This window comes from Sebastes fasciatus, chromosome 12 (genome assembly GCF_043250625.1).
Source record: "Sebastes fasciatus isolate fSebFas1 chromosome 12, fSebFas1.pri, whole genome shotgun sequence".
NCBI classification, from domain to species: domain Eukaryota; kingdom Metazoa; phylum Chordata; class Actinopteri; order Perciformes; family Sebastidae; genus Sebastes; species Sebastes fasciatus.
Genome location: NC_133806.1, coordinates 21,455,834 through 21,480,102, shown reverse-complemented (window position 1 = coordinate 21,480,102; position 24,269 = coordinate 21,455,834). Strand labels below are relative to the sequence as shown.

At 40.3% G+C, this 24,269-nt stretch overlaps 3 protein-coding genes across 4 annotated transcripts; 1 reads left to right on the top strand and 2 right to left on the bottom strand.

Moving 5' to 3' along the window:
* Positions 1-2,137: 2,137 nt before the first annotated feature.
* cdcp1a (CUB domain containing protein 1a) lies at positions 2,138-12,322 on the top strand. Its single transcript, XM_074654149.1, has 9 exons — positions 2,138-2,402; positions 3,198-3,407; positions 3,947-4,309; positions 4,401-4,766; positions 6,848-7,039; positions 7,581-7,949; positions 8,040-8,393; positions 10,182-10,269; positions 10,526-12,322. The coding sequence occupies exons 1-9, from the start codon at positions 2,339-2,341 to the stop codon at positions 10,959-10,961; spliced, it is 2,442 nt and encodes an 813-aa protein (XP_074510250.1). The 5' UTR covers positions 2,138-2,338; the 3' UTR covers positions 10,962-12,322.
* A 774-nt stretch (positions 12,323-13,096) lies between these two features.
* clec3ba (C-type lectin domain family 3, member Ba) lies at positions 13,097-14,747 on the bottom strand. Its single transcript, XM_074654148.1, has 3 exons — positions 14,411-14,747; positions 14,186-14,284; positions 13,097-13,986 (listed from the first exon to the last, which is right to left on the bottom strand). The coding sequence occupies exons 1-3, from the start codon at positions 14,505-14,507 to the stop codon at positions 13,586-13,588; spliced, it is 597 nt and encodes a 198-aa protein (XP_074510249.1). The 5' UTR covers positions 14,508-14,747; the 3' UTR covers positions 13,097-13,585.
* Positions 14,748-15,801: 1,054 nt separating this feature from the next.
* fez2a (fasciculation and elongation protein zeta 2a) lies at positions 15,802-23,775 on the bottom strand. 2 transcript variants are annotated; one of them, XM_074654146.1, is made up of 9 exons: positions 23,237-23,768; positions 21,442-21,550; positions 21,140-21,256; positions 20,808-20,940; positions 19,342-19,607; positions 19,139-19,219; positions 18,896-18,971; positions 18,741-18,806; positions 15,802-16,857 (listed from the first exon to the last, which is right to left on the bottom strand). In XM_074654146.1, exons 1-9 carry the CDS (start codon positions 23,584-23,586, stop codon positions 16,841-16,843), a joined length of 1,215 nt encoding a protein of 404 aa, XP_074510247.1. In that variant the 5' UTR covers positions 23,587-23,768; the 3' UTR covers positions 15,802-16,840. The 2 variants fall into 2 exon arrangements, with proteins under 2 accessions (XP_074510247.1, XP_074510248.1); XM_074654147.1 differs by lacking the exon at positions 19,139-19,219 and having other exon boundaries at positions 23,237-23,775.
* Positions 23,776-24,269: the final 494 nt, after the last annotated feature.

Below are 24,269 nucleotides of genomic sequence, written 5' to 3'. Positions count from 1 at the left end.
ATTTTAATTCTGTAGCCTCTTGAGGTAAAGATCTTTATATACTGTTCGGTAGTTTAATTTACAGCTATTCATAAAAGCTCATCATACTGCAAAATGTGTCAAATCTGTATTAGTAAAATCTGTCAGAGATCAGAGGTCGTCTCTTTCTGTCCCTCCACTCTATTTCATGGTGTAAACAAGGATTTGGAGAATTACTCCTCACCTGTACAAATGGTTGCTTTAGTAGGTTTAGTACTGTCATGTTAACGTTTTCGGACACATGGATTTGCTTTGCTCCCCAGAACTAAAGAGAGTTTTGCAGCATCATGGTGGTAAATGTTATGTGGCTTCAAGAGAGACTTTATCAGCCTGATCTGTCAACAAAGCTGTTTGCATCCGGCTGAGCTGACGGAACCAGTTTGTGACGGTGACAAACTCAGAGTGGATGTTTGTCTGTTAAAAAAAAAGCTCTTAATATGCAGCTCATTGATCATTTAATTCCTATGAAAAATACACTTTGTTTACAATTGTTGTTTAACCAATGCAGTCTAACAATTCCTCCCTTCATTAGGGTTGAAAGTGGGGTGGACAGAATAACAGAAACACCTCTCAGTATGATCTAATACAGCTCAACAGCACCGTAAGATACAATCTCCAAAATTAGGGATGCACAGATCTGACTTTTTTACTTTTTCAGTCCCGATACCGATAGTGATTCCTGGGCTTTGGGTATCGGCCGATACAGAGTACCGAGTATTCATTCAATTGTGAACGCTCATTCACAATTGCTGTGTGAATGAGTGTTTAGATTAGATCCTGAAGGGCAAAGTTATCACCTTGCATGGCAGCCTCTGCCATCAGTGTATGAATGTGTGTGTGTGTGTGTGTGTGTGTGTGTGTGTGTGTGTGTGTGTGTGTGTGTGTGTGTGTGTGTGTGTGTGTGTATGTGCGTGTGTGTGTGTGTGTGTGTGTCTGTGTGTGTGTGCGTGTGTGTGTGTGTGTGTGTGTGTGTGTGTGTGTGTGTGTGTGTGTGTGTGTGTGTGTGTGTGTGTTTGTGTGTGAGTGTGTTTTGTTTGTTTGTTTGTTTGTTTGTTTATTTAGATCCCCATTAGCTTTTGCATAGCAGCAGCTATTCTTCCTGGGGTCCACATAGTTTACATGGTGACAGTACAAAAATATACATTCACACTACTCATCATACACTAACATAACACATCGTAATACACGTCAACTGTAAATAAAACAATAACAACTGACACAGTTTAAATAACAAAAAATATAATTTTTTTTGCTCAAAGTCGTTTTATTGGTATTCTGTACAAGATCCAATAAATCACAGAAATAATTGTATAAACAAATTATATCCCCCTCGTCCCTATACCAATATTACTGCACCATTAAATAAGCAGAGTTAATTTCATAAACAATTACATTCATACATATAAATGAATTAAATCCGATAGCAATATGAATGAAACATATACAAAACAAAAGAAAAAAAAGATAATAAAAAAAGGAAAGGACTAAAAAAAACGAAAAATAAGTAAATTAAAAATAATAATAATAATAAATAAATAAATAAAAATTAAGTTGTGAATTGTATGTAATATGGGGTCAGCAGTTTAAAACCTTAATGTCAGTTGTATCCATTTTTTCTATATAGATTAAAAATGTAATTGTATTTTTAATTGTAAATTGCTATTTCTCTGAATTATTTTTGTAGAAATAACTAAACAGCAGGAATTTTTAGCACTTTTTTAATTTATTAGTCTTTTTTATTATTATTATTATTATCATTTATTGATCAAGCATGTGATAACACATTCAGGAGCTCTGACTGTACCTGCACCATTTACCATAAGCTATAATCATAACCTATATAATTCAAATAATAGCATATATTTTGATTTGTATTTATTAAATTAATTTAATTGTATTTTTAATTGTAAATGACTATTTCTCGAAATTATTTTTTGTAGTAATAACTAAACTGCAGGAAATTTTAGCAATTTTTTTTATTTGTATTAGTCTTTTTTATTATTATTATTATCAAGCATGTTATAACACATTCAGGAGCTCTGACTGTACCTGTCAAAATGGTGGAGTGGCCACGCCTTCACCTACCTGGAGCTGAGACACTCCCTGCTGCTGCTGCTGCTGCTGCTGCTGCTGGCACACTCACACATACAGGAAGTGGAGGAGTTGTGTCTCATCAGCCTCGAGCGGAGCTTCACCTACACGCAAGGGAACATTTGGGCGCATAAAGGGTCGCAGATCTGGACGTGAAGTTATGAAATATGCGCAGAAAGATCTCCACTGATTTCCCTCTGGATCAAACAGAAACACACTGTAGGACAGCATGTTATTATCAAGAGTCACCAGTCTGCTTCTACTGCTCACACTCATCGCCTGCACTGTATCAGGTAAGTTACAGCTTAATTATTAACCAGCCATGATGCTGGTGAGGTGAAAGATCTGCTGTTTAAACATGAACACTGATTATTATTCCCTTATTATTATAGGACAATAAGCAGAAACATGGAGGTCTCATCAGACATTGTTATTAAGTATTTCTAAAGCTGCTATTATTGTGCTACAATATGGCTGCTGAAGAGCTGCTGGAAACCTGAATGACTTTAATGATTGCATTGATTAGCTGTTTCACAGTAAATGAAGTTGTAAAGGATGAGGACACAAATGAAAGAAAGAAAAGCTTTTGTTGACAGAGCTGAGTGCTTTTCTGTTGTTTGTTCAACAGAAAACCTCATCATCATATGTCACGTGCCAGATGATAGGTTGTGTCTGTTTTGTCCACTTCAGAAACATATATATATATATATATAGAAAGAGAAATAATAGAGTGTAAACCAGGATATGTGAGACAATAGAGAGCTGATTCAAGCAGCACATCAGGTGCTGTTGTGTGTGTGAGCATGGCTCTGTTTGCTCAGCACAGGCCTGGTTAGTCACGGAGAGGGAGTGAAGCCGAGCTGTCGGCCTCTTCTCTCCACACAGATGTGGCTTTTAACAGTGAATAAAATGTATTTAATACTTAGCAAGACTTCTTTATATTCTGATTTTAAGTGACAATCTAAAGTGGTGATTTCATTGTGATATTTCGTTGTTATTCAGCACTGGACATCTGTTGTTTTTACCCATGTGTCTCCTCTTTATCTTAGTCACATTTTCACGCTTTGTGTTTTTTTTTTCCCTCCCAGGGGTTCAGAAGCTGACCGTCACCCCTGACAGAGGCACCACCCTCAGAATCAGCAGCAGTCAGGTCAAAGGTTGCAAGGGGTGCATCGTGGCAGGACGCTCGCGACAATGTGATCCACCCTTCGTGCTAACAGGCAGCACCAGTGTCTCAGTGGAGTTTGATTGCTCCAGACCTCAAGATGTATACAGCGTGGAAATTGTGCGAAATATAGGTAAGAGTAGGGCTGTGTGTTGGCCAGAATCTGGCGATACGATATGTATCATGATACAGGGGTAACGGTTCGATATATTGCGCTATATTGTGATACTGCAAGCAAGGCGATATATTGTCTAATCTAATTATAGGAAAACTGTCATATTGAACCCGTTTTCATTCACATAACACAATTTAGCAACCTTTGGAGCATTATTTAGCCTCCTTTGCAACATGCAAGTATGACATGGTACCAATGGTACATGGTGCTAATAGATTCCTCAGATTTTTTTAGTTTCATATGATGCCAGTAGCTTCACTCTAGCTCTAAAACTGAGCCCGCTAAAACCTCCAAAAGACAGAATAGCGGCCAGGAGCATTTTGGAGACTTGATACAGTATCGCAAATATCGCGATACTCTTGTAAGGATATTATTTTACACCCTTAGGTTAGAGTACTGCAGTTTAAGGATTTATTTGAATAGTTATCTTGCAGAAACTAATACAGTATGTGTGTATTTGTTTGTTGTAAAGTTCATCTTTTAATATCTCCTCTCAGAGTGTACCACAAAGTCGTGCAACGGCCACATCATCCAGTCTGACGCCGGCTCGCTTCCTTTTCTGAATTTTAACCGAAAGTTCACCTGGAACCTGAAGGCCTCTGCGTCGAAAGCACTCAAAATAGACTTCAGCAACACGGGTATGAGACAGATTAATCCATCTGAGGGATGTCCAGACAGACACAGCTACACCCTGCAGGCCCTCCAGACTACGGGGAAGGTGGCCGTGGGGAAATACTGCAGAACGGGGCCTGTCAGTAGCGCTCAGATACTGAATCAAGGCAGCTTTTCTCTGGACATCCCAGCAGGGCAGAAGCTGGACAATGGCCAGTTTCAGGTGTCTGGCGGGGAGGAAATCAAGAGTGAGTTTCAATTTTGGTGTCTGAATGATCTCTCTGATGTGTCAGACATCACATTATTTGACCAGTGTATGTGTCTTTTTTTCTCTCACAGCCCTCGCGAAAATTAAAGTGACGCTACCAAAAGGGACCTCGTCCTCAGACCTGTTCTCGCCAAACTACCCGGACAGTTTTCCTGACGATGACGTGATGGAGTGGTACTTTGAGGTCCCGGACAAACACAAGGCAGCCGTTCTGTTCTCAAATGTCACACAGCCGCGTTGTCTGAAGAAGGTGACGGCGGTGGAGTGCCACATTAAAGGAAAAGGGTACGTGCTGAATCTAACGGATCCTCGGCCGCACCAGAATAAGGAGAGCTTCTCGCTCACGCTGAGGAACTGCGAGATGGACAGAACACGCGCTGGTTCTCCTGGACTGTCGTTAAACCTCAAGGTGTCTTCTTCAATTGCAAATCCAACAGGTTTGTGAATCAGTTTTAATATATGACCTCTGCTAAGATAGTTATGTGTTTGTCCCTCTGAAGATGGCATGTTACACTGTATGTCTCAAATATTTATGACATAAAGTGGTAGATAGAGCTTGAGCCAGAGAAAACATCTGGATCTTCAAGAATGCTGTGTTTATCCACACTATACTATATTTATCCTAACTAACTGAGACGTAGGCTTATTTGACATTATTGATTTAAAGGATCAAAAATCATTCAACTGAAATTGAACGCTGCTATGATCAACATTTTTATATTAACAATGGTAAAATGACCATGTAATGTGGAAGATGTTGCTTGCAATGATGAACCCAAAGAGAATTATCACCCGACTTCTCATCTCTGGGGAGCGTTTTCGCATCTTTTAGCTTATTTTTGTTTCTGTTTTACAGCCCACAACTTAACTGGTTTGCTTCACTCTTCACTTCTCTTATAGCATCATTTTTTGGTAGCAGCAGACAGATCTTTTTAGCCAAAAAGCTGTTAAAAACCCACTGTACACTACTTGCCAAGCAGCAAACAGACACAGTTAGACAGACACTAGCTTGGGAACACAGCGGAGCATTTGGAAATGTAATGTAATGTAGATGAGGGCAACCTCAGTGAACATTTTGAGTTTAAAGGTGCTATTGATAACATTGATAACATTCAGCCACTAAATGTCACATTGTCCCTCCTCCGTTCCATTGCATTTACTTCACAACAAGTTGTTGCCAGGCTCTTACCGTCAATCTCAGCCATTTATCTGTTTTTTCCACACTAACTGACGACCCAGAGATACCACGTGATACCAACATTGATTTACTATTGGCTCACAAAGTTGTGAATCAAACGTCTTCCACAGAGATAAACAAAATATTTATTTTGGACCTGCCCGAATTTTTTAAATAATTAATTCACAATCATAATAATATTTTTTTTCAGGAAAAGCCACACTTTTATTCGGCACCTTTCTAAAGGCTCTGTGTATTATTTAAAAAAATGTTTTGTCTACATAAAAAATTTTATCAATAAGACCTTTAAATAAAGGTTGGAATTGAATTGAATTTAACAGCTGAAGAGCCAGATATTTCAATCAGTAGTTGGTAGAGACCAAAAACAGAGCTTAAAAAGAATGACTATCGGACTTAGATTCATCATGTGGCCAGAAACTCAACTCCAAATGGATGCTAATGTTGCTTCCTGTTTGCTGCATGTATAAACAAATATAACATATTGCCATATTAACTATGTAAGGTGATAATGTCAGTGTTTACAGCTTGTTCTGTCGTCGCCAAGTGGTCAAAAAATCTAATATTGCTGCTTTATTAGCATTGCTTCAAATAATTATTAGTTACCAACTATTGATTCTACTGAAACTGTTCAGTCTGTTAGTGCATTAGTGCATATGAAATTAAAAAAGAAAGCTAATCTTAGAATATTTAAAGCTGCAAATGGCCAGCAAATGTATCACGTATGAGAAGTATAATAGATATAACTATTTGATTTTATCACTTTATAAATGAAAGCAGTTTGGGGCAGAGGAGCAACATGGAGTTCAGTGTTGGAGGATTGCTGTTGATAAAATAGTTTGGAGGATGATTTATGTCTCTTCTACATGTTGCAACAGGCATGCGATTACTAACTATAAATAATCTTGATTTTCCATTTTCTTATCACGTCACAACAAGAGTGCAGTTTCGTTAGTAAGGAGTGTGACAGGATTTTCCCTGTTTTTTGAGACAGCTTCAGCGTGGATGAGTAATGAAACAGTGACGTGGTGAGTGGGCCTCGTGGCGTTTGTCTGAGCCCCCGGGTCTCGGGTTAGGGGATCTCTGAAGTTGCTTCATTGCTGAGTCATGAATGACAACTGAGGCTCATTGTTAGGAAACACTCCCTTCAACAATCCGGGAATCCCGTTCAACTCTACCAGTCAAATCTAAATTCAAATACCTGTTTGACATGGTTGTGATTTGAAACGCACGTGCCCACATATTTGCATTTGTGTTCTTTGTGTGTGAGGGGAAAAAGGAGACTGAAAAAATGCTAATATGTGATTGTGCTGTTTTCTGTAGTGTCATGTAAAGTGGATGTGAGCAAAATGAAGGGCATTTCTCTTCACTTGGAGAAGTTGAAATCGGCGTCTGACTGCAAGATGAGAATAAACTCTGTGTTGAAGGAGAACGTCACAGTCACATCGAAGACTGACCTGACTTTCCAGGACTGCCTTCCTGAAGATGTAAAAGTCACCGCCACGAGAGCCATAGGTAAATCCAGATTTAAGTGTTTAACGGACGCTTCCTTGGGCCCTGAAAATAAGCCTTGAATCATTTTTATAACTCTCCATACTTGTATCTATGTATCATATCATACAATCTCTCTGTGGCTGAATAACATGTCTGATGTCCTTAACTACCCTACAGCAAGTAGTTAACCTCATAGTATAGGATGCCAGTTTTGTCACTCCACAAGTTTTATTGTCAACATGTGATTACCTCATTTTATTTTGTATTGGAAGTTAAAGGGTAACTTTGGTATTTTTCAACCTGGACCCTATTTTCCCATGTTTTTGTGTCTAACTGACTAATAGCAACAACAATATCTAACTCAGTGTTAACAATTCTCATAAAGACAATTTCCTAGGTAGAAATTAGTTTCAATTCAGTTTCTATTACTAGAAGTGCGAAAATGCTTTTTTTTTGTAAATTTGGCTGAGCTGACCTTTTTATGGCTGTAGCTCCTGAATGCAGAAATTCAGTCTCGTTTCTGAACCCCTCTTGATTTAAACTATCTACACTTTCATGTCAGAGTGTAGTCAACTCAACGGCTGCCCGAACTGCTCCCGTCTGTCGGTGCCCGTGCTGCCGACCTGCCTCCGCTTCCCTCTGAGAAGCATGACCTGGACTTTCCGTATTCCTATGTCGGGCACCTTGGTGCTGAGCTCACCCAGCGGGCCCCTCAAGCAGTCCATAAATGGGCAGCAATGCAACGACAGCATCCTATTCGAAGTGGCCGAAGACGACGGCACATCTATCGGAACCTTCTGTCCTCAGGGAACCATACAGAAGGTCCAAATCCGCGCCAACGTGTCCGTCACTGTGTCCGGCATTAAGGGTAAAGCACTAAGGACGCCTGTCAAGTATGTGCTGGATGCCCTTTATAAAGACGAGATATCAGGTAACAAGTCAATCGAATGAAATAAATAAATAAATTAAATGCATGTTTTTCAGTGATATTTAATATTTTTTTCTTTCTAATCATATTCAGAAAAATACATATTCAATGTATCCCCAAAGGGAGACTCCCCTGTCCTCTTGGCAACTCCTGGTTGGCCAAAAGGAATGATGGCTTCCTCCACCGTCTCCTGGATCGTCTCCGTTCCCCCGAAGATGGAGGCTCGCCTGGTGTTTGACAACGTCAGCCAGCCTAAGTGCGGGGCCGGCCACACCGGCATCAAGGTGCAGAGAGTCGGCTCCCGGGAAGAGGACTACAGCCGCAGGGAGGACGAGAATGCCAAGAGCCTCACCGTCTCCGGCAAATTCTACCTCAACATGTCCAACTGTAGTCCTGAGAGAGGAGACTTCAGGGTCTTCACCAAGATCACCCTGCAGAAGAGCAAGAGTAAGACAACATTTTGTAGGGTCACTTGGCCAACATCATAGTTTTGTGTAACCGGTGACACTTCCTCTGCACAGCCACACTGGTGTGTTTAGTTATTTGGGTTAATTAGACCTCTGCTCAGGTTCAAAGTGGGCCAGAGCTTTGATGGGAATTTATGAGATCACAAATCTTTATCTACCAATAAGAATGATAAAGGTGTAATTTGTCCCGCTCTAACAGATTCAACAAAGCTAACAGGAGACTCAGGAAGATGTCACTCAATTATAGTCTATACACGCCCACACAGTCCTGAGAAGAGGTCAGATTAACTGAAAACACCTGTGTGGGTGCACAGAGGCTTTACACAAATTGGACTGGATGTTTTAATTGATCACACAGGCATCTCTAAGACTACTATAACTACTTCTATTACAACAACTATTAGATGAATTGCTTGAAATATTTTGGTTGATGACTAAATACCTGCAAAACTAATGACATTCCCATCAACCTCAGCTGTACTTTGTGTTTAGTGCTAATTAGCAAATATTAGCATGAAAAAAATAAGATGGTGAACATGGTGAACATGTTATTCAACATGCTGGTGTCATTGTGAGCGTGTTAACGTGCTGATGTAAGCATTTAGCTCAACACATTGCTGTGCCGAAGTACAGACTCAAACAAAGCCGCTAGTGTGATCTTGTTCATTTATACAGATGACATACATTTTTATAGTTCAAATATTGGAGAATTTCATCATTTCTCCGAGTGAATCAAACTCATGAACAGAATAGAAAGGTTAGGCATTGAACTTGAATGATTAAGGTTAGGATAGGTCGTCAGGCAGCGAGTCTCGCAAGAGTTTTTGCACGTTTTCACAATTTACGTGCGACCTTCTAGACACAACAGGACCCACAGCTTTCCCCCTTAAACTATCAAAACAGTGAATAAACTAAACTACAAACACAGCCACAAAAACTGAACTACCAGACCTCCATTCTCAAAAGAAATGAACACAAAAAAACAAGGCGCAAAAGAAAATCACACAACAGGCAGAAGGCTGTTTGATCTGGAAGGAGAGAGCTCCTTCTTCCTCCAGCCTCCCTTCAATATGGGGGCAGGGTTGCCCACTAGTCATGATCAGGAACACCTGAGAGCCGGGAGGAGAGAGGGAGGAGAGAGGGAGGAGGGAGGGAGGAGAGAGGGAGAGGAGCTCAAGAAAAGGGGGGAGCATGTAACGGTTGGCATGGATGGCAATACCAGCTGGTTGGTCTGTTATACCACCACTGTGGTCCAGACTGAAATACCTCAACAACTGGTGCACATGTTCATGTTCTTCAGGATGAATTGTAACAACTTTGTTGATCCTCAGATTAAAATATATATTTGTCCAATGCAATACTTTGGTTTATGACCAAATGCCTGCAAAACTAATGGCAGTCCTATCAGCCTCAGCTGTACTTTGTGTTTAAGATTACATTTGCATTTAGCTGCAAAACACTGCTTTTCCAAAGTACAGCCTCATTTGCTATCATGGCTGTAGACTCTTAAAGTCTTGTTTTATGACTCTGCGTATACTTTAAAGGTGTGTTGAACAGTGACACATGAGCTCAAATATTCCCACTACTATCCCTTTTCATGAATCATAAGAAGTTAATCAATATTTGTTAATCTTCAGGCTTCAGAAGTTTCTTTTAGATGTTTGATGGTCAATATCAAATTTCCGTTACAAGGATTGTACACTTAATTTAGTGTACAACAGAAAGTAATAATGAAAGATTGTATCTGTTGTTGTTTTCTCTCATGTAGACGTTCTGCTGACCATCATCCTGAGTGTGGTGGCTGTTCTGTTGGTCATTTTTGTCATCGTGCTGATAGTGGTCTGTGTGGTGATTAGGTGAGTGGATCTGCTTTGTTTTATTCTTCAAATTGTATCATTTATACTTCATAAGTCATTGTCTTTTCAAATTGCTCACTTGTGGAAAGAATTCTACAACTTATTGTTTTAGTAAATATAGTAAAGATGCGCAAGTACTATCCTACTAAAGGTCAAGTCTGCCTCAATCTGCTAGAGATTCCCCCCCTTCATTTAAAAATGTTCTTACAGTCTATAACTCTAAAGCTCTGCTCGTCTTGTCTGTCCTGCCAAACAGGAAGAAGAAGAAAAAGCTGAGTCATCAAGTGTCCATCTACAATCCCAGCGGTACCATCTTCCTGCCAGGACAAAACGGCTTCCCAAGATCACGCGAGGACAGCGAGTCCCACGTGTACGCCTCCATTGACGACGAGCTGGTCTACACGGACCTGCTGAGAAAGGGAGCAGAGATGGGCATCTACGAAGACTTTGAAATGCACCGGACCTTCACGAGGCACACTGACTCTCAGAAGCCGCTGGTCTCTGAAGACGCCGGTTCAGACGACACGCCAGTCGGGGTTTACCAGCAGTTTGAGGCTCCTCCGCTTCCCATCAGGCCCCGGAGCTACGGCCAGCCCCTGGCGGACGATGTGATTTGCAAGACCGAGGAGCAAAGCGAAGAGGAACGCTCTCCGAATCTGGGGCCGCGGCGGGAGCCGGAGGGAGGGAACTGAGGAGAAGATTGGATTCAGCTTTCTGCTTTTCTCTTGACCTACTTGAACTTTGAGATATTCATTCCCTGGCATCTTTGTGATTACCTGCTTCGCAAGAAACCTTTGTTTTTTTCCTCTGGAGTTTAGTTTTGCACCAAAGCCAGGCACGAAATAACCCTGTTGAAACCCGCCTGCAGCTGTTACCTTGTCTTATCTCAGATGAAGGCAGTACATCATCATCCTCTTTATATCAGTTTTGCCAAAAGATCTTTTGTTACTTTCAGGCAATGACTATTTTTCATTTGAGATATTTTGTACATATGATTGTTTATACAGGAGCAAGCGCGTGCGCTGTTTACATCTCATTTTTATCATTAAACCGCCGAATAGAGACGACTCTCCGCTGCTGTTGTAATACGCTGCACTTTAATGGCATCATCACAACATGATGGCCTGTATTGCAGGAGATTGCAACAGCGGCGTATGTGCACGGAGTTAGTATATTTCTATTGTTTATCACTGCTTTTGCACCTGCTATGGAGACTTCACTATCATTACACCTTACAGAGAGGGCAGTTCACTCCTGCTAACACAGTTTAGGATCTTAGAGGTGTTTTCAGCCAATTGAGTGCTTTTGTTCTTTTTGGACCCGTTCTTTTGGGAATATCAAGACTGATCTGCTGCTAGCTGTGATCTGTTTCTCTGGTCATACAGGGACTTTTTTTGTTTTCTACTTGTGTATCATGATGAATGAGAATCACTAGTCAGAGACCATATTTTACTATTTGTTTGGAAGACCACAGACCCCTTCTTATACAAAACTAAAATCCTTAAACACTTCGTTTCAGTCTGTGAGCAAAAGGTTACATCTCACCGTGTCATTAATAACAGGTTGCTTTTAATAGAGAGATTGTGTGAGGCCTATAATTTAACTTAAGTGTGATGAGTGCTCATGTGTTGTTGTGATGACCGACTCAGATGTTCAGTGTGGAACAACAAACCGATTTAAAAGTTACAAACCAAGTCCTAACGAAGTCACAGTCAAGTACAGGTTTTTGTAAAATGCAACAGTTTTTACATTAACTGTGATAGAAAACAATAGCACAGAATATTTAAATCTTTATTTAGGGTATTTATTTCGATATTAGGCTGACCAAGAAGATGCCAGAATAATAACTGGTCACATTTGAGGAAAAATGGGATTCAAGTTTTACAATCAAACAGGTGAAAAAGACTGAATACATTGTGTGTTGTTGTGTGTCTTGTAAAGCCACATCGCCTCCTGCAGTTCAGAAAACGCATTGCAGAGGGAAACAAAGCTCAAAGTTACCATAAATCCATTCTCATTCCTGAGGAAATAAAGTGTCCGCTGTAAAACAATGAAGAACTCTCTGAATGTGAAGTTTCTTTGGTTACGAGCCATGTAGAATATGACCATAAATACTTAACACATTGAGTGTTAAAGGGACGGAGATGAGGACATGCTCTCCATCGGGGGATGTCCATGGAGACGTCCAAACATGTTGATCTGATGCAACCCTCCTCTGGATGAGTAAACTATTAAGAATACAGAAACTATGTTTCCATGATGGAAACAGTGTGGGCAGGGTGGAGACACAATAAGTCATTTTTCTCATCAAGTGGGGACAGATGTTCGAGAAAAGTAGGACCAGGAAACCTCTGGAGGGTTTGATCGGGAATTCTTTGGAAATTTTAAAATGTTTTTATGAGAGGGGATGTTAATCTTTGCCATATTAGAGAATCCCTGCACACCTTTCCACCTGTTCACCCTCCTCTCTGCCTATAATATATATATTCCTGACTTTAACCGTGGAGTATTTAAAGTGGTGACACTTGGGAAGGAAAAAATGTCATCCTCGTACTGGTTATTTTAGTCCGGTCCTTTCTGTTGAAGTTTACCATTTCCTGTGTCTGGTGTTTTGGAGTCTTATTTTTAAAGGAAAACTTTGGCTGCTTGTGACTTTTTAACCCCGATGACCTTGTCAAAAACTAGGAAAAAGGAGTTCTTGTTTTTATGAGTTGTTACATAAGCATTTCAAAGCATTATTTTAAGTATTTCTTTCCCTCTGATAAGCAAAGGATTCACATTATATCTACTGAATATGTGAGCAAGAAGACAACGAGAAGGCTACAACTGAGGAGACACGTGTTTATTAACATTATATAATGTAATATAAGCAGCATAACTTTACATTCAGGACTAGAAATAAAGAAAGTGCCTCAGAAAAAAAGCACTATTGATGATCGCTCTTCAGTAAAAAAAATGTTTTATTGCATTGATTAGCAAATTTATAAAAAACATATATATAACAAAGACAAGCCATCCAGTGGTGTTTACCATGATGAATATCTAATATGCTATAGAACATGCTGGAATATTTGAAAACACAAGTTTATTGAATGTATGCAAAATGTTTAGTTTATACAATGACATACTGTAGTTGTAGTGTATATCTCAGACCACAGTGTGAAATCACATCTGAATGGCTTGATTGAGAAAAGATGTTATTTTTTAATGCATTGCATAAATGTACCCGATGCTCTACGTGTTTCATTCTTTTCTGCAAGCATGTTTGCATGAGTGTTAACCTGCACAGAGTGATGTTAATATCAGAAAGCAGCTCTCAGACGATGTTGAACTCACACACGGAGGCCTTTTCAGCTCGACAGCTCTCATCAAACCACTTCCCGTTGGCCGTGGTGGAGAGGATGCCGCAGTTCTGGCTGCGTCCTCCGTCCGGCTGCAGGGTGATCTCTGTCTCCCAGTTCTTAAAGCGCACGCTGCCACCTGACTGGTCCACCCACTGGCCGTCGGTCACAATGTCGTTGATGCCCAGCCAGATGTGTTCCTCTGGGCCGATGCTCTGACGTACGTAGCTGTAGAGCTGGTCGTTCTCGTCTCCTGACAGAGAAGTGGCCAGACTGCCTCCCTTGGCGATGCAATCTTCGCTGGCGGCGTGGAAGGTCTTCTTCACCGGGTCAGCCAGGAAACACTTGCCGAGGATCTTGGTGCCTCGGAGACACACTTAGAGGGAAATTAGGAAAGTCAGGTGTTGTCTCTTTTTGGTTCTCCATCAATGGAAAGCTGTTAAATTATATTCTATTTCACATAAAGCATGTTGTGAGATACACTTTAGTGGATTATTGAGCTGTGGTACAGCATTTCGTCTTCTGTGATCCATAAACTTTTCCAAAAAAATTTAATTGTAATAATTGATGAATACCTGTCTGTAAAGCTTGCTGCTCTTTCATCAAATTCAGCTCTTGAAGAATGTCAGTAATCTGTTTCTTCAGCTCCTCTATTGCAGCACTGTTTGCAGAGTCTGTTGAAGAGGCAAAAACATGCAACTTTACTCTAAGGCACAATGCATTCAGTCGATATAAATGATACTCTCACATAATAGTTGTAGCTGAGGACATTGTTTTCATTTCCAATGTCAAGGTCCTACCTTTCTTGCCATTTTTTCTCTTCGAGGTGGTCTGCTGGAACGAGCATCGTGCCAGCAGGAGAAGGCAAAGCATCAACCAAACCCCTCGAGCATCCATAATACTTGGAAGAAAATACGCTTAAATCCACCGTAAATCCAAGAGACTGTTTTGGTTGCAGCAGCACCAGAAAAGCTCCTTGCAGCTCTGGCCAGACAGACACACAGGCTGTTGTGTTTTACACTACCGGGGTGGCGCGACACAGAGCTGAATGAGGAAATCTTATCTGAGAGAGAACAAATGTGTTACAGATGTTTTACAGATGTTTAACAGCCGTTTGTGTTGCTTTAGAAAGGCAGAGAGTTTAACAGCGTTCAGACAAGCATGAATCAGGTTCCATATGTTTCTAGGTTACCTATAAATTACAGCAGGGCCTTATCTGTCTGTGTGTGTTGTGTCACTATTACATAAACAGAATTTTAATCATGTGTGCCAATTATCTGCATCTGTCTGTGCCACTTAAGAGCAACAAAGAGTTCTGCCTTCCCGTAGTTGCTAATTGAACTGTGGGGTTTTCCTGTTTTCCTGTTGTGTTTCTGCTCCAGCAGGCCAGAGGTTGGATGTTTTGGGGGTTTCTGCCACATCTGGAACTCCTCAGTGAACTGGACGAAGTGCAGCTGGCACATGGCTGAGACTTATATAATGAAGAAATACTGTTTGTTAATGTTTCATCTCTTTTCTGTAAGACCATAGTCTTCACTGGAGTTTCTCTCACATCTCAGCCAGCAGCGTCCATGTTCAGTGATCCAAATCTCACTCTCTGAATACACACATCTCACAGCCAAATAACATATTAAAGTGATGCAATGAAGAGATGAGCCAACATGAGCAAATACATTCCATCAAAACTGGATAATAATCCATGTTTTGCCTTATTATTTTCTAGGACAAATAGCTTGAGAGTGTAGACTCCCTACCTTTTTGTCCTAAATATTTATAAAGGATTATTAGACCTCAATACATCTTTTGGGGAAAGCTTTGTTGGTGCATCCTACAGTACTGGTAATATAATAAACTATTTAGAATCCTTTCTTTCTTTTTTTCATATCAAGTCCTCATTTATATGTATTTAATTCTTCATTATATGCAGGAAGACGGTCAAAGGGGTAATAGAAAATAAAATGGAGGGATAATTGTTTATTATTTTTGACCATTTTCAGATTTTTTTATGTCTATAGAATGAGGCTTTATTATCTTAAAGCCTCTTATTTTAGTCACTCCTTATTTTGCACTTTATAATGTTTTGTCTTGCATGTTATTAACATTTTTTACAAGGCTTTGATTCTTCATTAATGTGTGTTCATTGTTCAGACGTCTATTTTGAATTGAATAAAACACACTGAGACAAAGAAGGTGTGATTTCTATCAATATATTTGAAACAAAACATTTTTACAAAATAAATTAACAATGAAGCGGGTTCTGTAAGTAGTCCAGCAACTTGACATTCATTGAAAATAAGTCATTTATAATGTACAAAAGTTCAAGCAAAGGCAGTTTGTACATACACAAGAGTACGTAGAGAGTATCAAGCTGCCCTGTGAGCAGCAGGCACGTCGACGCTAGAGTCTCTGATTCAGAGATCCAGTCAGCGTCACGAAAGTACAAACAGTGCATGGGTCACAATTCAGTACTCAAATGCATAGATAGTTAATTTGTTAATTTCAGTCCAGAGTACATCACCTCGACCATCAACACTTTATATCTTCCATAGAATAATAATGATGATGTATGTAGTGTTTTGCTGCTTCATGGAAGGCTGTGTTGAATTATATGATGGTTTTACATTATGCTTATGCACACTGGTTTAAGGTAACTAATTTATTTGTTGTTGTTATTATTGTGCTGCTGCAATACTGTAACATTGATTTCCTCCTGGGGATCAATAAAATCTCACTTTACTGTTTATGCTTTTCAGTTTTGATGCTTCAAAGCTCTTTTTTATAATTCTCTATTACTGCAACTTCAACGTGCTTTGTGCATTTGTTCATTGCTCAGTTAAGCACTTCAGATAAATACAAAACTCTTTTGTAACCAACAAGCAGTTTCCAACCAGTGCAGCTTCTACGCTGAAATACATCCATCTGGGTATTTTTTCTTATATACTTTTAACATTTTTAGGATACTCTTTCACAGTGCAAGAACATTAAAAACAGTAAAAACAAATCTAAAAATTCACAGGAACACACAAGGTTTGCAAAATCACAATGCTCAACGCAAAATAAATACAACGGAAAAAAGAAAAGAACACACAAAATAAAAAGGACACAGCTCGAGGTAAAAACATGCAGGAATAAATTAAGTGTGCTTCATGTCTGCAAAAAATACGATGAGTCCTCTTCATCTTGTTGCCATGGTAAACTATCTGCAGGGTGTCAGGCACCGTCCCTCTGGTCTACGTCGGGCAAAGCACTGTAATAACAGTAGAGATGAATATTAGCGGAGCTGTGAGTGACCAGCGATGAAGCTTCAACACGAAGGGATCAGTACATATTACAAAGTAGAAGATAAAGAGGCCACACAAAAGGGAAAAATCTACATTTTAGCACAACAGTTAGTACTGATGACGAACCTCATTGTGAAGTAGGGTGGGTGAGGATAAATACTTGCAGTCTTAGCAGTGCTAGATGACTAGTGATCATAAAACAGTGTCTTAAATGTTAACAGCAGGGAGCTTTCATGTGTGTGGCGGTGAGTCATTGTCAGTGAGTCTTGACACTAAAAGAGGGATCAACCATGCCTGTGAGAGGGGGTGTAAAGGGAACAGGAGAACATAAGGATCAGACTGCACTACAGTTCAGTGATAGAGAGCGGGCGCTCTCCCAATGTGAGCGGCGGCGACAACCACAACAGTGCACATCACATGGGAAACAAACCTCTCCATCCATCGCTCACACCAGAGCTAGTGAGCGCAAGGCAGCGATAAGTTAGATCATGAGAAGAAGAGAAAGAAAACACGAAAGAATGAAAACACAACATACAGTGTGTGAAAGGAAAGGAAATAAAAAAGATAAAAGATAGAGCGCAATTGTTTGAAGGACTATACGGTTTGACATTAATGGCTATTATTTTCTAAAGCACAGGCTGATTTTCTTGCCTTCAGGCAGCTGTTGACTACAGCTGTTGACTACAGCTGATTTAAGTACAGCGTGGAAGTCAATTTGCAGTTGAAACTTGCTTGACATGGACATGTTTTGTCTAAGATTGCATTTACTGCTTCATTATAATGCAGTTACACACAGGAACTGTTTTGAAAGTTCTTCTTGTTGATGCATTCAAATACTTACTGAGCTCAGAGAGAGTCAGCAGCCAGACTTTTCAAATACCAGATTTATATTCTGCTTTTAACACTATGAATATTTGCTTGATGTTTTTCCAACACCACAACATATAAACGTGATACTTTATGGCAGCCAACTGTCAAATTTGACATTCTGTTGTGTCCCTTCAAAGCACCAACACATGAATTGTTTTCAAAGTAGTACCTGCTCTCAACTGCAAGACCAAGCAATAACAACGTAACATCACCAAACTTTACTTGATTGCCGATATCAAGCATGTTTCAAGAGGATTTTCTTAAGATTTTACAGTCAACTGAAACTCTTTACTGAGATGTAGGAAACAAAATCCAAACAGCAAACTACAATATGTGATAAAATGGCCAAAAGTAATGTGAGGTATATACGATTTATACTAAATTGTTATAACCTTCAAAAATGCTGTTGTGGTTCTTTAACTTTATGTGACCAGCACCAGCACCAGCCACAATTAATCAGTCATTGATCCTTGGTTTCTGTGAAACATCGGCTGAGTCCGAAATCATTCACTCTTTCACTACTCCCTACTCACTATCCAGGGAGTTCTATGTAGAGGATTATATATATATACACATATACGCATATATCTAAGGCTTTTATTGTGAAAGGTAAGAATGAACGGCCATTGTGAATGTGGGGGCAATATGCGTATTTTCCCAAATTAATAAATACAAAGTATTTTGTGTCCGTTTGTGTTGTGATGTGCTGCTCTGCTCATGTTAATCATCTTATCTTCGCACCACAACTCATGGATTTTTGCTCTGCTCTCGTCCATCTGCCATTTTTCCTTCAATGCATGATGGTATATAGCGCTCGGTTAGTCCACTATACAGATTATAATAATTCTTACTATATATCCGGACAGCACTGCAAAATGGCAAACTCCCTGTACAGTCCACTATGAGTAGTGAGTGTTTTCGGCCACATATCACACCACCAACTTCTACAGTGTGTGAACACAAAAAGAGAAAAGCTCACCTTTGAGAATATAGTCTGTTAAGAGACTGGGCACCTTGTCACTGTCGTCTCTCATTGCTTGTAGGACTGCAAGGCAGCAGAAACAGATGAGTGAATCATGGATCAATCACAGCCACTAAAATCCAAGTACTGCTGGTACAGATGAAGAAACTCACTCTTAGTCAGGATCTGGAGGTCCTCGAGCGACGGAGGGTGTCCCTTTTTCTCATAAGGAATGACTGTGGTCAAATACTGTAAAGCATCATAAAACAGAGACAAAGACAGGAAGAGAGAAAGATGAGATAAAGGTTCTGCAGAGGATGGTTCTAGGGGATGACATTCCTATCAAAGTGTATATTTGTCAGTGCAGAAAACAGGAGGATAAAGTTCAGCAGCTGAGAGAGAAACACAAAGTTAACCTGTCTTTCACTGCACCCGCTCCCAAAAGTTTGCCGGAAGCTGTTCTGAATGACGGAGGAGATTCCCTCCACGCTGAAGCGCTGAGGAGGAAGGAAGTAAAGCGGAGAAACATGAGACGAGAGGGGGGAGCAAAGATGGGAAAAGACAGCTTGTTGGAAAACAAATACAGCAAGAAATGCAGCGGAAAAGAAAAAGCACTCACTGATCCGCGCGTCTTCTCCGCGAGGCCCTGTGACGTCCCAGCTCCACCTTTAAGCTTCTTCTTTTTCTTCAGCAGCTCCCGGTGCTCTTTCTGTCGGTTCTGTACATCGATGAGCGCCGAGATGAAGCTGTTCTTCACCTCCTTCTCAAAGTCCAGCTCGTCCCTGAGAGCCAGTTGCTGCACCAGGTCCTCTGAGAACATCCTGATGTTCGTCTCCGTCTCCTCCAGACGTTCATTCAGCTCCGCAACACTCAGGGTCCTCACCGCTGAACCACAGACACACACAAAACACAAAAAAACTATTGTTATTACACATGGACCGATCAAGGGTCGCAGGGTAACTTATGACATCATACTATCATGAATCCATCATTGATAACATTAATCAACAAATCCCGTGAAAAGACCAACGATGCATTAGTCCGTCTCTCAATAATTTCCCTTCCTTGTCTGCAGCTCTCAAGCCCATTCATTCCTTCTGAAAACAAATAAAATCTTCAAACACTGATCACGAATATTTATATTTTATCATAATTTTTAAGATCAAATTTTATTGGTTTTAAAGATATGCACTGAAAATTATTAACAAAAAAAATAAAATGAAAAACAAAAACATTAATTGAAAAAAATAAAATAATAATAAATAAATTTAAATAATAAAATTTAAAAATCAACAACAACCAAAAAACACTGATCACAAATATTTAATATATTTTTTTTAAAAGGTTGAGTATTTTTTAAAACAGCAGGACATTTTTAGCAAACAAACAGATGTAAATATCGTATTTGTTGTGGACTATTTTCAGCTGCGGATTTATACACAATTGGTGCTCTAGTGAGTATTTATGGCAGCGGGAAGGTATATATGGGGTTGAGTAAAATTATACTACAGTGCCCAGTTTCATCGTCTTGAATCACAAGTGATTGTGAGGTACAATGAAATCACTATGGCAAAAAGGCAGCGATATATTATGCTTATTTTCAGGTGCATACTGGTATTTGGGGTTTCTTCTAGAATATGTTGCTTCAATGTCCAAAAAAACGCGTTATTTTTCTCATACCGGCTGTGCTGCATCACCTCTTAACACCCTCTGTCTGAAACGCTCCGTTTGAGCTCAGTCTGCTCTGATTGGTCAGCTGGCCCACTCTGTTGCAATCGGTCAACCGGACCAAACTCTACGGACTCTACTCCAGCTCCGCTCTTACTAGCTTTGTTTGAGGGCATGCCAAACTAACCGCTAGGGCAGGTATTATGCAGATGTGTTACTTGGTGACATCACCACATTACGTTTAAGGCAGTTCATAAGCAGCGTTTCTGTGGGGGAGAGTAACTCCCTTTTTGCGTGGACTTTGTAACTTTGCAGACCTTTTACATGCACAAAAAAACTATACAACACACTAAAGGAAAGGGGAAAAGCACAAAAGCATAATAGGTCATCTTTAAGTCCTGATCTGTGGACACTTACTGGACTCGTAGCTGGGGCTCCTGGTGGACCGCTGGACGTCCAAGGAGAGCATGGAGAGGTCCGACTGAGAGGGATTGTGCCCTTCCTCCATGTCAGGAGAGTCCTGCATCATCTCCTCTATCTCCTCGATAACCTGCACAGAGCACCGACACACACGTCAGAGAGGCAGCACTCAGAATACATGACCCAGGAAACATCAGTCATTAAATCTCTGTGGGAAACACGGAGGGATTTCAGCCACGTTAAGCTGCTACTCTGCATTCATTGAGCACTTGACACTGTGTGGCTGCGTCTGTTATAAACTACACTGGAGGTTGATACACGTAACTCACCTGCTCTGCTGTGAATAGGGGCTCCTCGGCGAAGCAGGAGACGATGATGGAGTGCATGTCCAGCTGCTCCCTCAGCTCCTCGTCGTCAGACAGCTCTGCCGTGACATCAGTCTTTCTCTAGCCAGGAACAGGACCAGGGGGGGAGGGAATTTAATCACAGAGCTAAAGCCTGGTACAATAAATATTTGAGATTTGTGAGATGAACATAAAAGAGATTTGGGGAGGGAGGGAGGGAGGGAGAGAGGGCTGGCGTTGAAGGGAAAGTGGGACAGAGATGGGAAGGGAGGGGTGGAGTCACTCACGGGTTTCTCCTCCAGGTTGAATGTGGGGATGTGGAGGGAGCAGGTTCGAGACTGTTTCCAATCCACCGGCATCACACGGCCGTAGTTACTGGTCAAAGCCTTCCAGATCCTGGGGAGAAACAAACAACATTTTAGTCCAACATGCTAAATTATACCGACATAATTAAAGTTCAGTGTACTCGTCTTAGAGAGTACTACTCAGCCTGTAAAAATAGTCCAGAGAGACCTTTCTTCAGTCCCTCAGACTTCAGAAAATGTACAAACTGGGGCATGGAGCTTGAGAGATGTGGACATTTACCAGGCAGAGGAAGTTTAACAAAATGTTCTATTGAATTGGATTATGGGAAATGTAGGATTAAGTGTATTTTTCAGTCAGGATATCTTATTCAATAGCAACAGTAAATATACAGACAGGAAAAGTGGGGAGAGAGAAACTGACTGGGATCAAACCACTAGAGTATGAGGGCATCCTTGAGCATCCTTTTCTTGCAGCACTTATTCACTGGAGCACTGGAGTACCCCTTTAATTACACAATTTATGAAAAATGCTACTAAGATATCATATCCACAAATGTCACAATCAGATTAAACCCTTTGTATGTGGAAGTATAATCCTCAACAGAGTTTAACAAGTGGAAACTGCCATAGATGATGACATTTGAAGGCATCACAGAAGCCCGAAGCTAGTGCCAGTGACAATGTTTCATGTTCTTAAGGTGTTTTTATTCACTCTGCGCCTATTATTTGTGAACTAAATACATTAAATGTCCTTGGAATGGTATGGTATTATAATATTAAGTTTTAAAACAATATTATATTTAAATGTCGCTCCTTTTTTCTGATCAAATAAATGACTGAAACAATTAATAGATTATCAAAATAGTTGCAGATTTGATCAACTAATCGACAGACCGTTGATCATCATATAGGGCATTTTTGAAATAATATTCACGACAATAAGATACAATATAAAGCAAAAACAAATATGGGTATATATACAATAAAAGTGATCCTGGAAAAGGAAATCAAGTGCCAATTTCAAATATTATTTTATAATATATTATAATATATATTATTATATATATTTCAAATAAGTATAGGCTGTAAAACCAAAAATATGGCTTATCGGTCCACTCATATCGGCCAATATCTGTTTTTAAAAGCCATTTAGGGGCAGATACCGATAGTATATGCTGATATCAGTGCACCTGTGACAATGTTTTTTTTTCCACTGTGCACACACCATCGACTGATGATCATATTTGCAATAATAATAATCTTCGTGATGATAAGATACAGTATAAAACAAACACAAATATGAGCATACAATAAAAAGTGATACAAATATGACTTATATCGGTCCACTCATATATCGGCCAATATCTGTTTTTAAAAGCCATTTAAGGACAACTACCGATAGTATGCCGATATCAGTGCGCCTGTTTGTGTAATGAATGTGTAATGAATGTGTGTTATTATTACAGTGGTAAAGCAGACCTATTATCTGTTGTGGGTTTTGATGGCTTGATTAAAGATGGTGGCAGTGTAGCTGTCACTAATAGCCCCATCTCATCCTTTAGGCTCTTAATAGATGTTTATTTCTAAGAGTGTTCCTGATTAATTAAATATCCCTTTGCAGATAATAACAAGCCTTTATCTAAATGATTTTCTAAATGCAGCCTGCAGCAGTGATGTTAAAGCCTCATTAACATCCACATATATTATTAAAAACAAGCAGCCTGCGGACAGGACAGGACAGGACAGGACAGGACAATGACAGGCCGGAGACACTCACTGGTCTCTCTCCAGCAGCGACTCCTCGGTGATCTCATCCACCGGAGCGATGCTCTCCGTCTCGGCGTTAAAATCTCGGAAGCACGCCGATAACTTCTCATCAAACCCGTTCACCAGGTCCTCCATGGACCTGAAAGCACCGGTGTCCTCCGGGGAGAAGCTGCCGTCTTGCAGCTCCAGGAGGATGTCCTCTTTATCCAGGAGGAGCCGCGGGGCTGCTGCTGCTGCTTCGCCCGCGGCGGTGGCTGACACTCGGCCTTTGTGCAGCAGCAGCAGCCGCTGGTCTGACACCATCTTCAGATCACCCAACACAGGCCAGTCATCTTCGAAATGTGCGATGGGTGCAGCCATAGCCCGGTCCAGCCTTAATATTAGCCCCGGGTTGATGAGGGATGTGTCGTTGGACTGGCAGGCCTCAGCATCCTCTCTGAATGCCCGCTGAGAGCGAGGCTGAACCGGACAGTATGGCGGCACCGCACCGCCACCGGCCGACTAGTGGCGGCTAGTAAACACACCAGAGGACCGTGAACGCATCACAGCCATTCAGACTCAATGAGAGGTTAAAGATCAATATAGACTAATGTTTAAAAAGCATTACAAAAACATGGTTGGTTGGTAAGTAGGTATAGTTAGGTATTACAAATCTCTGTTTCAAATATTTTTATTAGGAAGCATGTGCATGTCAGTGATACAGATTTCTGTTGGGTGTGTAGCATGCCTCATCTTTGATAACAGACAATACTTGGAACTAAGGGCAAACAAAAATGGAGACAAGCAAATACAAAGAACATAATTAGTTAAAGGAAGAAAAAAATAAATAAAATAAAAAATAAAACACAAACAGGCACACAAATCAGGGAGACATTGGCGACATACAGTATATACATACACATGTAATTGAAGTAGAATTAAAATATTTCTTTTTTTTCACTGTTTTGTTGTTGTTGCTTGTTTCATGCAAAAAAAAAAAAACAGTCACGAACAAGTCATAAAATGATATTGCATATGACAAGTTGACAGAGTGATGGATAGAA

Coding starts and splice junctions, on each gene's coding strand:
- cdcp1a (XM_074654149.1), top strand. CDS start 2,339: ATGTTATTATCAAGAGTCACCAGTCTGCTTCTACTGCTCACACTCATC. Junction 4,310..4,400: donor TGGCGGGGAGGAAATCAAGA/GTGAGTTTCAAT, acceptor TTTCTCTCACAG/CCCTCGCGAAAATTAAAGTG. Junction 8,394..10,181: donor CACCCTGCAGAAGAGCAAGA/GTAAGACAACAT, acceptor TCTCTCATGTAG/ACGTTCTGCTGACCATCATC.
- clec3ba (XM_074654148.1), bottom strand. CDS start 14,507: ATGGATGCTCGAGGGGTTTGGTTGATGCTTTGCCTTCTCCTGCTGGCA. Junction 14,285..14,410: donor GAGAAAAAATGGCAAGAAAG/GTAGGACCTTGA, acceptor CCTCTTCAACAG/ACTCTGCAAACAGTGCTGCA. Junction 13,987..14,185: donor GCAGCAAGCTTTACAGACAG/GTATTCATCAAT, acceptor TTTCCCTCTAAG/TGTGTCTCCGAGGCACCAAG.
- fez2a (XM_074654146.1), bottom strand. CDS start 23,586: ATGGCTGCACCCATCGCACATTTCGAAGATGACTGGCCTGTGTTGGGT. Junction 21,551..23,236: donor TCGCTGCTGGAGAGAGACCA/GTGAGTGTCTCC, acceptor GTTTCTCCCCAG/GATCTGGAAGGCTTTGACCA. Junction 18,972..19,138: donor GCGGGTGCAGTGAAAGACAG/GTTAACTTTGTG, acceptor GATGCTTTACAG/TATTTGACCACAGTCATTCC.